Source organism: Neovison vison, chromosome 4 (assembly GCF_020171115.1).
Source record: "Neovison vison isolate M4711 chromosome 4, ASM_NN_V1, whole genome shotgun sequence".
NCBI classification, from domain to species: Eukaryota; Metazoa; Chordata; class Mammalia; order Carnivora; family Mustelidae; genus Neogale; species Neogale vison.
In genome coordinates this window covers 190132856-190146806 of record NC_058094.1, presented here as the reverse complement: position 1 = coordinate 190146806, position 13951 = coordinate 190132856, and the positions used below count along the sequence as shown (strand labels likewise).

At 39.5% G+C, this 13951-nt stretch overlaps 2 protein-coding genes across 4 annotated transcripts in view; one reads left to right on the top strand and one right to left on the bottom strand.

Moving 5' to 3' along the window:
- Positions 1-7853, bottom strand: part of ANLN (anillin actin binding protein) — a 48339-nt gene extending 40486 nt beyond the window's left edge. For 2 of the 3 annotated variants that reach the window (XM_044246365.1, XM_044246367.1), the window contains exons 1-2: positions 7638-7852; positions 1358-1511 (exon numbers count right to left, since the gene is read on the bottom strand). In XM_044246365.1, the coding sequence (XP_044102300.1) occupies positions 1358-1511; positions 7638-7655 (172 nt within the window). In that variant the 5' untranslated portion in view covers positions 7656-7852. Of the gene's footprint in view, positions 1-1357; positions 1512-7637 lie in introns of all 3 variants that reach the window. The other variant, XM_044246366.1, reaches the window with a different exon arrangement.
- The window catches only part of KIAA0895 (KIAA0895 ortholog), a 76827-nt gene continuing 70483 nt past the window's right edge, over positions 7608-13951 (top strand). Inside the window, exon 1 of the mRNA XM_044246372.1 lies at positions 7608-7721. Coding sequence (XP_044102307.1) covers positions 7608-7721 — 114 coding nt within the window. The remainder of the gene's footprint in view (positions 7722-13951) is intronic.

Genomic DNA, 13951 nt, shown 5'->3' with positions numbered 1-13951 from the left:
TATAGGAATGTAAATTGCATATGAGGCCAGTATCCCTGGCTGGTTGACCTAGTGTTCTCGCTCTGGCAATACCCAAAGTTCTGTTAAGTGGGAGCCGTGATTGCCCTCAGAGACATCAGCCTAATCAAATAGACATTCTGAAACTTTCTCACCTTCTGTAATTCATTTATGGATCTATTTTCTATTAACTCATCTAATGATTTTTTTTAAGTGTTCCTATTTTAACATGCATCACCACTTGAAAATATAGAATTCAATATATTCTTATATAAAACAGTAAATATTTCCACCAAAGCATCAAAACATAGTTCCAAGCACTAGTTTTAAGTACATGGTACTCCACATTTCATTGTATAAAATCTATGTCACAACAAAAACAGAAAAAGATCCTGGACTGGAGCTAGGCCTCTGTCTTCATGACCAACTACCATATGTATATAATACATATACCCACATATGTAATATACATACCATGTACATCTGATATATTTACCACACAGATATAAAATATATACCAAATATATGTGATATAGATGGGATTCCCTCTCTTCAAATGTATAGCTATTTGAAAATAAATTCCCATTCCAGGGTTAGCTTACAAAGTAATCGTGAGCCCGCTCCATGCCCTTATCACTTTTATAATATTGCTTCTGCCTTCTGTGATGCTCTCTTTCTATATGCATTTTTTTAAATTTATGCTGAGGAAAATGATTATCTCCAGACAATTCCATACTCAGGGAAAAGATTAAGGCAGCTAACTTACTGATACAGGCTGGGGATGCCAGGATTTAGGAAAGAATAAAATAAATTTCTGGGTGATTTTAGGTTAGTTTGTTTGTATATTTATTTATTTTTGTCTAATTCACCAGGTCTTAGATTAACCACCTATACCTTGAGCCTAGCTCTAGAGGGCTGGTTCAGCAGACAGAGGATGAAAAAGCGCATTAAATTTCAAGCCTCCACAAGCAGGTCTGCCATTTGTTAACCTGCTCGTGCCAGAGACCATCTGAAAACTTGGTAGTCAGGTGTTCCCGCACTGTAGAGGTAGATAAACTCCAAACCACTACTGTGTATATGTTCCTCTGCTCCTTTACTTTTCTCCCCTTGGGGGTTTTAAGGGTAACTTTGGGTTGAGGAAAATTATGTTTGACCAATTAGTTTGAAGTATTCATTGGATACTCTGCTCCGGTCTTGTAGGCCTAATACAATCAGCCTGAACTAGAAGGCTGACCTTTTCCCAGAGGCTATTATTACATTTGTCTCCCAAAGACCTGGATTTTTCTACATGCACAATAAAATGGGGCTTATCTCTTTTAAAAGACGCCAATTTTATTTCCCCCCCACCACAGTCTTTTACCTTCACTACCAGGTAGGGGTTGTTGGTTACTTGCTTCCGAAAGTGGCTCTCTGGCTCTCTTAGCATGAGTCATGGACCTTGCGGCTGCCGTGGGCCTTTCGGCCATCTTTCTCTGGAGGTTCTCTCGCCTGGCACGGGTTCGTTCCAGCAGTTTCTGTATATGTAATACAGCAGCATTAAAACACAAGTTTAGTCAAAAATTCACAAAACTTAAGGTACCTTCTAAAATCATCAATTACCATATAAGATTAACAGTTAAATACATTCCAAATGTGAAATCTTAGGTAATTTAGGTCAAAATTCACCAAATAAGCACCCCAGTGTCAAAATTATCACAGATGTAATATAAATAAAATGGTTAGGTTGGTTGTATGAGATTTAAAATGGCCAGAAGTTTTTTCTGCTTCCATCCAAAGGTAGAATCTATTTCCACACCCTTGCGTTGGGCTGGGCTTATGATTCACCTTGACCAGCATAATGTGGCAGAAGTGATACTGCGTGACTTCCAAACCCAGGCATCAGAAGTCTTGCAGTTTCTCTTCTCACTCTCTTAGAACACCAGGTGAAGCAGCCCAGGTCAAGCCTGCTAGAGACACTTGGCCCAGCTGAGAGCTAGCATCAATCACCAGACTTGTGACCATCCAGTCCCAGATAATTTGCTAGATCCCTGCAGACTCCGGCATGACCCCGGGGGACACCACTGGAAACAGAGCCTTGCTGAGCCCAACGCAAATTACTGAGCCACTGAATCACAAGAAATAATGTGGTGGTTGTTTCAAGCACTTCAGGGGCAAGAATAATAGTCTCTCGAAGCTGTTCATTTCCTAATCTCATCAACCTGTGAATGTGTTACTTTATTTGGCAAAAGGGACTTTGCTGATATGATTTAGAGTCTTAAGATGGAAAGATTATTTTGAATTATATGGAGAGGGCAATACGTAATCACAGTTGTCCTTATGGAACAAGAGTCAGGAAGGTCAGAAATGTGACAACAGAAGCAGAGCTTAGAGTGATGGGATTGTGGCTCTGAAGATGGAGGAGGGGGCCACATGCCAAAAAATGCAGGTGGCCTCCAGAAGCTACAAAGGGCGAGGAAACAGATTCTCCTCCAAGGCCTTCAGAAAGAACACAATCTTGCCAACACCTTGATCTTAACCCAGTAAAATCCATCAGCCTTTTGACCTTCAGAAGGTAATAAATATCTATGATTTTAAACCACTAAGCGTGTGGTAATTTGTTGTAACAATGAAACTAATACAGCCACTAAGATTTGGTATAATGGTAAACAGCAAGAGATAACATATTTAGTCTTTTGAAAACATGACATTTCCTAAGATTAAAAAAAAAACCCTAAAAAAATCCCATGTTTTATTTAACTCAGTATCAATATATAATAAAATAATTTTAAGTTGATATCTTAACCATTCCATAAATTCGTGATTACTCTGTTCTTACTCTGAATCAACTAATGCTTCCATTTGTTTTTTTTGACAAGCAGGCAGAGAGGCAGGCAGAGAGAGGGGAGGAAGCAGGCTCCCCGCTGAGCAGAGAGCCGAGCGAGCGGGGCTCAATCCCAGGACCCTGAGATCAGACCTGAGCAGAAGGCAGAGGCTTAACCCACTGAGCCACCCAGGCGCCCCTAATGCTTCCATTTGAACCAGCATGGTAGAACAAACACAAGACCCTATAAAACAATTCCTTTTCTTTCAAAAGTACACAACTAAAGGAGGCATGCAAATTATTGGCTGGAGTTTATATGCTGCCCCACACACAAATACAGTGTTAGTGAAGACTAAGGAACTACATACACTTCCATTTGAACTTTTTAATTTCCTTAATTATTATAGAATAATTATTCTTTAAAATTCCTCTGAGTATGCAAAAGAAATATGAGCTAAATTTGGAAGGTACAACTCTCTCCCTTAGGAATGATTTCCTAACTGAAAGAAGTGAAGCTAAATCTAAATGCCATGTCACTTAAAGAGTTAATCCATGAACCAAATGTTGCCCAAGACACAAGTCCTTCACCCTTTAAATAAAAGTCTTCAACAAACTCAAAAGTGGTACTGTTACATAAATTCAAATATATATGATAATTTCCCCATGATAAAACATATCACTCCCCAGATACAAAACTAGCTTAATTGTATTCATTCATGGACATGCCCACATTCCACTCTGGTCAGTTAGAATACTTGTGAGTCAGTATATTTTCAGTTACTATGAGCAAGAGGTTGGTTACAAAAGAATGTGGCTTTGCCATTCAAACATACACAAGTACTCTATTGTCTACATTAGATTCAAAGATTTCAAAACTTTAAGAATGAGAGAGATAAGCCAAAGTTTCCTCATCTACAAAATAAGGACTAAAGATCGATTTAAAAGAAATTATATATCTAAGGAAGATAAACTCAACAGTTCAATAAGTCTAAGTCTCTATAATAATGCATCAGAAATTCAAGTGTTCTTTATTTATAAGATACATTCCTTCAAACATTACAGATCCTTCTTTAAATAAAAGAGGCATTAAAAAAACTGCAGTAACTAATGGAACTGGGAAATAAGACATTCCACATGGATGAATCTAAAATAACTGAAGCTTACAATCTAAGCAATTTCTGCCACACACACGCCTGAAATCATTTCTGACAGAAATCTTTCTAGGAGGTATTACTGATTCCCCTACCTTCTTTTTTTCCCCCCATACCTTCTTAAACAGAGTACACTCAACATAAATTAACTTACTATTTTCAGTATACTCTAGCAGCATTCTTTCCCATGTCAATACAGAGATTTTCACTTACTTTTCAAAAATAAGAGAAAGTCCATTCCACACAGTAACAGCATGTTTATTGATTGCACAAGAGAAGATGCTTTACAGAATATTTTAACGGTGGCTTTTCTCTTTTAAGGATCCTACACAGAAAGCTCTGACTTGGCACACCTGGCCCTGGGTTCCCTATGGCAGTGTCAATCTCGGACTCTCTCTCTAATAAATAAATGAAATCTTAAAAAAAAAAAAAATTAAAAAATTAAAAAAAAAAAAAGAAATGGCAAGGCTGGATTCAAAAATCAGGCTCCAGAGTTTGGGCTCTTAATCACTTTGCTATAAACTGTCTTTTAAATGACTCAGTCATTAAACATCAGACTCTTGATTTCAGTTCAAGGTCATGAGTTCAAGCCCTCCATTAGGCTCCACATCCGAACTGTCTTTTGACTAAATCCAATTGTTCTTTTTAAGAATGTATTTTTTTTTTAAGATTTTATTTATTTATTTGCCAGAGAGAGAGAGGGAGAGAGCAAGCACAGGCAGACAGAGTGGCAGGCAGAGGCAGAGAGAGAAGCAGGCTTCCTGCCGAGCAAGGAGCCCGATATGGGACTCCATCCCAGGACGCTGGGATCATGACCTGAGCCGAAGGAAGCCACTTAACCAACTGAGCCGCCCAGGCGTCCCTCTTTTTAAAAACTTATTGTCAGGAGAAACAACTTCATATCACTGTAACTTTTTAAATGTTATCAGCTGGTCATAATAATAAACATCTGCCTTCACTGCTTGTTTGTCCATGAATCAAGATGGCTTCCTTATTTCTGGTTAGTCCAAGAAGAATATAGAAAGACACTGCCCTGTGGACCTTGTCTAGAGTCTTATTCAAAATGCAAAACAATGAGACACTTAAGAAATGTGAACATTGACAGAATATTTGATGATATTAAGGAATTGCTGTTAAATTTTAGGTGTGATAACAGCACTATGATTTTTTTCAACTGTTTAGTGTTTAACAGTTAAAACAGTGTTTTAACATGTTTAACATAAATACTGAAGTATTTATGTATGAAATTATATGATCTCTTCAATTTTCTTCCAAATGATCCAGTAGGAGGGATTTGAGGGGAACACAGTGAAATAATATGGCCATGTGTTGCAGGGTGATGAGTCCATGTGGAGTTATTATACTTAAGAATTTGAAATTTTCTACAATAAAGGAAAGAATATGGCTAAAATGTTCTAACAATTACTGTTGTATATAATTATGTGTTTGTAAAATAATTTGCACTGAATGGCTCTTTTTAAAAATTTTTTCAACAGAATGTTATTGGATGTGCTTGGTGTTAGGGAAACATCTCTCTGAATAGGAAAGAACAGGCCTGCATTCATGAAACTCACATTCGTACAGGAAATATATTCAACAGGTAAATGCAAGTGAGATGAGCGCTGTGAAAGGTGATCTGCCCTTTGAAGAAGGGATATCAAAGTGAGAGCCGGAGGTTAAATCAAGCAGAAGGGACAGGGAGAGAAGAGTGTGCCATACAACACCAGTGACACCAGGGTGGAGAAGCAATCAATGCACAACAGCCTTGTTTGAGAAGAAGAGAGTCTAGGATGGCTGTAGCTTTTTCAACCTGAGTCACCAAAAGAATTAGCCCTTATGCTCCGACATTAATGTAATGAATTAACATCTCTCCTATGCTTGCAGGATGGCAGGGTTATGAATCACATTTGGGAAAATTAACAAAATAGTTTCTCAAATCATTTTCTGTGGTTCTGATAAAGAACTCTAGTTGAGAAAACTACTTTAACTTATTTTAAGTCCTTTTAAGACAAAGATATGGATCAGTTCACTTGCCTGTGCAAAAATGTTATGAATGCTATCATTAAGCACCTAGTCATTGGAACCAACTCATATTTTTCACTCATTACCAATTAAGGAAAAGATGTCAAAGCTGTTTATTCCAACTGCAACTGATCTTTTTATAATGTAAACCATACATGTTTCTGAACACACTATAAAGCGAAAGCTTTCTTCAAATAAAAGTTTCTTTCAGTGGAGATTTGTACTAGCTTCGGAATGACATTTTCAAGTAAAATGAAGTACAATTTTCAGCCAAGTTTCAAAATGTGTTGTTCCTGTCTGTTACTTAGGAAAATAAAAAGAATATTCAGGACATAGGGCTAATGTTTTAAGGAATCCTATCCTAGCTTAGTAACATAAAATATCCTTTTTAACTTCATGTGAAAAATATATGTTGCATGATCAGCCCTATTTTTTAAAGCTAATACAAAATGTGTTCTGCATTCTCTGTCAGTCCTTAAGATTAACTAATGTTTTCCCCTAAATGAGAATTTGAAACAAAAATAAGTATTATGTTTGAATCCAAGTAAACTATAATTGCTGAAACTTTTACAATCTTAGACTTATGGAATTATAAACTACATCTCCCCAAAAAAGAAGTATTTTTACTCTCCATAGCATTTAAGTTTTTGAATCTAGTGTCGAGACATTTTTAGGGCCACTTTGCAACAACTCAAGAAGTAACAGTTTGAAACTTGCACAACTTACAGAAACAGGAACTGTTCTGGAAGAACAGGGAGTAGACAACTGGCAACACAAAACTCAAGTATGTCCATGTACATTCTCAACAAGACTGGCCAGTAATAGAAAAATAATTTGACACGACATAATTAATCCATATTCAATTTCCAAAGGACAAAAGACAAGTATTGCTGTAATGTTATGCTCCATAAACACACACAAAGAGGTTTCCTATTTCTTTACTCTGCTTTTTTTAAATTGTCGGCTTTTAATTTTGTTTGTATATATTCGGCCAGCACTGTTTCCATTCGAGCGTCAATCCCGGGGATGAAACTTCTTCCCTATTTAACTGAGTCATCAGACCTGAAGAAACTATTGACTCTATAGGAACGGATGCAATGATTTCAGGTCCTGGCTTATTTTAACGTTTTGCTGTCATTTCGTTAACAGCATCCTTGAAATGCAGGGCATTCTGCCGACAGCCTGAACACCGCAAATCACATTCCATTCGCAGGCGGCGGCGGCACACAGCACTGAGTCATTCAAGCTCCCGACTCCACCCTACACCTTATCCCGGCTTTCACTTCCAGCAGGACCAGTTCCGCCAGGCCTCAACCTCCCCCTCGGAGGGGACAGGGCACTACGCCCGAGGGGCTTTACAGTGATCCGGGCTGACAGCAGGCTTTTCGCTACCGCCTTTTAGGACAGGCTCAAAACCACCCTCCCCAGGATTCAGCGGCAGGACCGCAATACGTCAACCGCGGACCCACAGCAGCCGCGGAGCCGGCGGCGTCCTCCCCCACCCCCTTCTCCCTACGGCTCCCCCAGGCGGACCCCCCGCACACACACGCTGCGCACGCGCGCGCACGCGCCCTCCGCCCGGTGGGCCCAGAGGTCGCGGAAGGTGGGAAGGGTTAGGGTAGGAGCCCACAGTGGCGATGGCAAGCTACCCCCGCAAGTTTTCTCACCTCCGTAAACGGGTCCATCGCCCCGGGCTTCTCCTGTCGGTTGCGAGACGACGGAAACGGTGGTTCAAATTCAGAAAAAGAAAAGTGAGTTTCGGTTCGGTGTGTCACTTGGAGAAAACCAGAAGGCCGGGGCGGGGAGGACTCTCCCAAACTCCTCTCCTCTACCCCCTCAGCCTCCAGTGTCAGAGTCGGCCTCCTGCGGCCGTTCAAATTTGAATTTCAGCGCCTGTACAGCGCGCCTGCGCGCGGGGCGGAGCGGGACACGCCTCTGTCCGCCCCGGCTCTCGGTCACGTGGCGGTGCCGGGCGGCGGGGGTTTCTGAGGGTAGCGGACCTCCTCTCGGTCACACCCCAGCTCTGGAGGCCGGGGTGCGGCGGAGGTGCGGCTCGGCGGGCGCTCCAGCCGCCTCCGGGACCCGAAGCCCCACCCCAACGTTCGCACAGGCACCCTGTTTAAACTGATCCTTTGGAACCTTCCCGCCTTCCCTTTTTACTTAATATAGGATTAGCAGCCCTTATGTTTGAAATCCCACTGGCCTGGTGGCCTTCTTTACCCCGCCGCTACGTCGCCCTAATGGGGGCTGTGGGCTTGACCCTCATGAGAGGTTCCTCTAGTGGGATCCCGGATATTTGAGGTGAATGACCCACCTCGGGCGCTAGAGACCCTTTCTCATTGGGAAGTAAGGCTAATATTAACAGACTGAAAATTTCATACACAAAACTCCTGTGCTGCCTTTCTATCTTAAATCCCATCCAAATTTATACAGTGTTAGAGTTGGAAGGATTAGGAAGCCATCCACCTATGTGCTTTTACAGCCGAGAGCGGGGAGACCCTGAGACAAGTCAGTCTTGTCCAGGAGAAAGGAAAACCCTGTTCTCAGCTCATGGTCCCCTCTCCACCATGAGATCAAGCTGTGTCTCATGATTGCTCTTTACGGATTACTCAGAATTGCAAAATACGTTATGTAACTACTGTATCAATCATTTCTTCTTCAACGAGTCTGCATTAGGCCTTGTAAAGACAACAGTTCCTGACTTGTTCACTTGAAAAGTAACACCATGTAGATGAAGGAGTTACTGCCTAACGGCTGAACAAACCAAAACTATTTCTCCCAAGTAAGATGTTTTGGTATATTTAATAACCTTTCCATCTTAGCAGTCAGTAGACATTACAAAAAGTGTTTCACTAATAATATCTCTAATTTGAAATTTAATGGTATGGGTTGTAAAAAAAGAATTCTGAGTGTGGAGCAGGAAGAAATTGCTTGGGATTTTGACTCCCAAGCACCATGTGACCTTAGGCAAATCATTCAACCCACTATTTTTAAAACCTTTTGAAAATACAGTTGAAGCTGACCCTCTACCTAGAAAAATGCCCATTTAATCATAAAGTATTTGACACAGAATTTCATGAAATTCATGGTCACCAAGTTAGCAACATACTAAAGGTTTAGCCTCTCTAGATTTTAGCTTACTCATCTATAAAACAAGAATAACCAACTGCCCTGAATTCCTCAGAGTTATTAGGAGGATCAGATGAAAAACTGAAACAGAACCAGAAGTATTCTGTAATTAGCCACTACTGAAGTGTTTGGTGTATCAAATTATTAATACTTAAAATATGCTACTTATGAACCAGTGAGGAAAAGAAGTTTGCATTTTTGCTAGACAGGAAAGTATATGTGTTGGAGGGGAGGAAGAAAATGTTTTAAATGTTTTAAACAATATTGGAAAAGAAGTCATTAGAAATTTAGTCTGTGTGCCTTCCTGCCTTGGCATCTGTGAGCCTTAGATTTTTTTTTCTTTTTTAAGATTTTATTTATTTGACACAGAGGGAGAGAGATCACAGGTAGGCAGAGAGGCAGGCAGAGAGAGAGGGGGAAGCAGGCTCTCTGCTCAGTAGCTGAGCAGAGAGCCAGATTTGGGGCTTGATTCCAGGACCCTGAGATCATGACCTGAGCCAAAAGCAGAGGCTTAACCCACTGAGCCACCCAGGCATCCCAAGCCTTAGATTCTTTATGACCAGATTCTAGTCAAGACTAAAAGAGATACATAAAGCACATAGAACAATAGAACTACTCCAATTTTTTTTTTTAAGATTTTATTTATTTATTTGACAGAGAGGGAGATCACAAGTAGGCAGGGAGGCAGGCAGAGAGAGAGAGGAGGAAGCAGGCTCCCTGCTGAGCAAAGAGCCCGATGCGGGGCTCGATCCCAGAACCCTGAAATCATGACCTGAGCCGAAGGCAGTGGCTTAACCCACTGAGCCACCCAGGCGCCCCAGAACTACTCCAAATCTTTATCTTGCTTCATAATCCCCTTATGTCTTTGTGTTCTACACTGATAATGACCACAATGAAGATGATCGCAACCACCAAAACAGTAGCTGCAACATGTTAAACACCTCCCAGCTGCCAGAAACTGTGCTAGATACTCGTCTACTCCTCCTCTAAAAGAGTATCAGTATCAGAGTTGGCCTCCTGCAGCTGTTCAAATTTGAATTTCAGCCATTGTCACCTACCATGTCTCCTTTTTTCCCATTCTTACCCCTTGGTACTTCATTCTTCAGTCTATAAGCTGGGGATAAGTTTTCTCCTTTTAAAATTTGTGTTATAAAATATTTCTGGCTTACAAAGAAGTAATGAATAAAACATAACCATGTACCCACCACCTACCTTAAAGAGATAAATAATTTTATACTTGAAGTCTCCTGTGAGTCTCTTAATTCCATTCACCTTTTGCTCCTGAGGGTTAAAACTATTCTGATTTTAATGCTTATCATTTCCATGAAATTTATGTATTTTCATTACATCTACGTATGTATCCTTAACAATATATTGTGATCTACATAAAATTTTTTTATTGTATGTATTTTTCTGCAATTGTTTATTTTTTTGCTCCATATTCTTTTTATGAGATTCATCCACGCTAATAGTTGCATATCATTCATTTTCAGGGCTATATTATATTATATGAATATACTTGCAATTTATGTATCCATTATCCTGTTGTAGATGTTTAGCTCATTAACAATATTTCATTCCAAAGATTCCACGATGCTATAAATATTTTTTAAATTTTTAATAAACATATAATGTATTATTAGCTCCAGGGGTACAGGTCTGTGAATCGCCAGGTTTACACACTTCATAGCACTCACCATGTCGCACACTCTCCCCAATGTCCATAACCCCACCACCATCTCCCAACCCCCCTCCCCCCAGTCACCCTCAGTTTGTTTTATGACAGTAAGTCTTTTATGGTTTGTCTCCCTCCCAATCCCATCTTGTTTCATTTATTCTTTTCCTACCCCCCAACCTCCTACCTTGCATCTCCACTTCCTCATATCAGGGAGATCATATGATAGTTGTCTTTCTCTGATTGATATATTTTGCTAAGCATAATACCCTCTAGTTCCATCCATGTCGTCTCAAATGGCATGATTTCATTTCTTTTGATGGCTGCATAGTATTCCATTGTATATATATACCACATCTTCTTTATCCATTCATCTGTTGATGGACATCTAAGTTCTTTCCATAGTTTGGCTATTGTGGACATTGCTGCTATAAACATTTGGGTGCATGTGCCCCTTTGGATCACTACGTTTGTATCTTTGGGGTAAATATCCAGTAGTGCAATTGCTGGGTCATAAGGTGATGCTATAAATATTTTTATGTCTCCTTTATACACATGCAAAATTTTATCTACAGTAATGTACCTAGGAATTATTTTGATAAATATATTTCAATATTATTACCAGATATTAAAAATAAATTTACTCTTCAAAATGATTGTCACAAGTTTTACTTTAGTCAGCAGTGCATGAGATTGCCAGCTACTTCAGTGCCTCCCCTAGCACATGGATACTTTTTAGATTTTGCCATTCCTGTCTGGGTGTACTTCTCTTACTCCTGAACTTGAGCATCATTTCATGTGTTTATTGGTCTTCCAATTTTCCTTTTCTGTGAATGTCAACTCTATATGCTTTGCCTATTTTTCCGTGCACTTCATTTTTTCTTATTGATTCATAGAGTTTTTGTTGTTTATTTAGTATTTTCTGGAAAAATAACTTTTTAGCTTGCAATTATCTTTTCTTAGATTATGGTTTATCTTTTCAGGATATTAGTTTCAGGTTTATCTTTTAGGATGTCTTGGATGTACCGAAATGTTTAATATAAATGTAATTAGATATATGTATATTTTTCTTTAGGGATTGTGCTTTTTATGTTTCAAGAAATCCTTCCCTACTCTGAGGTTGTAAAGATGTTCTCCCATATTTTTACTAAAAAGTATTGTTTTCATCATTTTGTCTTTAAATTACCTGGTTTGATTTTTTTTTTATTTGGAAACCAAATATCTTTTTTTTTTTTTAAGATTCTATTTATTTATTTGACAAATAGATCACAAGTAGGCAGAGAGGCAGGTGGGGGGCGGGGGTTCGGGAAGCAGGCTCCCTGCTGAGCAGAGAGTCCAATGTGGGGCTCGATCTCAGGACCCTGAGATCATGACCTGAGCCGAAGGCAGTGGCTTAACCCACTGAGCCACCCAGGTGTCCCTGGAAACCAAATGTCTTTTTTTTTTTTTTCCAATTTATTTATTTTCAGAAAAACAGTATTCATTATTTTTTCACCACACCCAGTGCTCCATGCAAGCTGTGCCCTCTATAATACCCACCACCTGGTACCCCAACCTCCCACCCCCCCGCCACTTCAAACCCCTCAGATTGTTTTTCAGAGTCCATAGTCTCTCATGGTTCATCTCCCCTTCCAATTTACCCAAAAGCACATACCCTCCCCAATGTCCATAACCCTACCCCCCTTCTCCCAACCCCCCTCCCTCCAGCAACCCACAGTTTGTTTCGTAAGATTAAGAGTCACTTATGGTTTGTCTCCCTCCCTATCCCATCTTGTTTCATGGATTCTTCTCCTACCCACTTAAGCCCCCATGTTGCATCACCACTCCCTCATATCAGGGAGGGAAACCAAATGTCTTAACAGCACGTATTTGTCCATTCTTTCCCCCCAACCTGTAATGCCACTTTTTTGATACTTCAACTTTTTATGTACATACCGTAGGTCTATTTTGGAGCTCTTTATTCTATTCAAGTGGTTTGTTTTTCTATTCTACTCCTATTATCAAACTGTCTTAATTTTAAGTGTGGATATCTGGTAGGCAAGTTAAAAATTAAATTGACTTGGCCAAATGACTTGGCTCATTTGGCTTTTTGTTTTTCCAATTTACAGTTAGATTGTCAAACTCCACAAAGAAAAAAAAATCCTCTTGAGATTTTTTTGGAATTGTACTGAATTTATCACATAATTTGGAGAGTTGACATCTTTGTGATATTGAGCCTTTCCATTTGTGAATGTGGTTGATCTTCATTAATTTAAGTCTATTTCAATATTTTCCAAAAATGTTTATAATGTGCTTCCCTACAAATCTTTAAACTGATTTATTCCTTTGTACTCTTGTTGTTGCTACTTTTACATATCTTTTTATTTGTTTTTAAATCATCACTGGTATGTAGGAACATAAGTGATTATTGCAAACCTACTCAACTATCTTATTAGTTTTAGTAATTTATTTATAGAGAAGGATCTTTTTAAAATGTAAATTGTGCAGTGTCATTTCTTTATTCAGAGCTAGTTCATGTCTTTCATTGCAATTAGAATAATATCCAAATTCTTTTTCATACCTGCAGGGCCTTAAATGATTCAGACTCCGTTTTCCTCTACAATATTCTCCCTTTTTTTCACAAGGCTCCAGCCTCATGGGCTTTTCTTCTGGGCAAAAAAAAACAACGTCCAAATTCCTTTTTCCTTCGAGAATTTTCTACCTCCTAGATGCTCTTCTAGATCTATACATGTCTGGTTCCTCATTAATTGAGTGTGAGATGGAATGTACTACCTCCTCAAAGACTTCCATCTTTGGGTAGCCACTCCCTTCCTCTCTGCCCCCTCTCCATCAGTTTCTATCCTATTATGCTGATTTATTCTTTTCATTCCATTTACCACTTATGTGGAATTATTATTATTTTTTAAAGATTTAATTTATTTATTTGTCAGAGAGGGAGGGAGAGCACAAGCAGGGTGAGTGGCAGGCAGAAGGAGAAGCAGACTCCCCACTGAGCAAGGAGCCCCATGTAGGACTTGATCCCTGGACCCTAGGATCATGACCTGAGCCCAAGGCAGATGCTCAACGGACTGAGTCAGCCAGACGTCCCTATGTGGAATTAGTTTTGTTAAGTATTTATGTTTATTATCTGTCCCTCCTACTAGAGTGTAAGCTATTGAATGGCAGGAACATATCTTA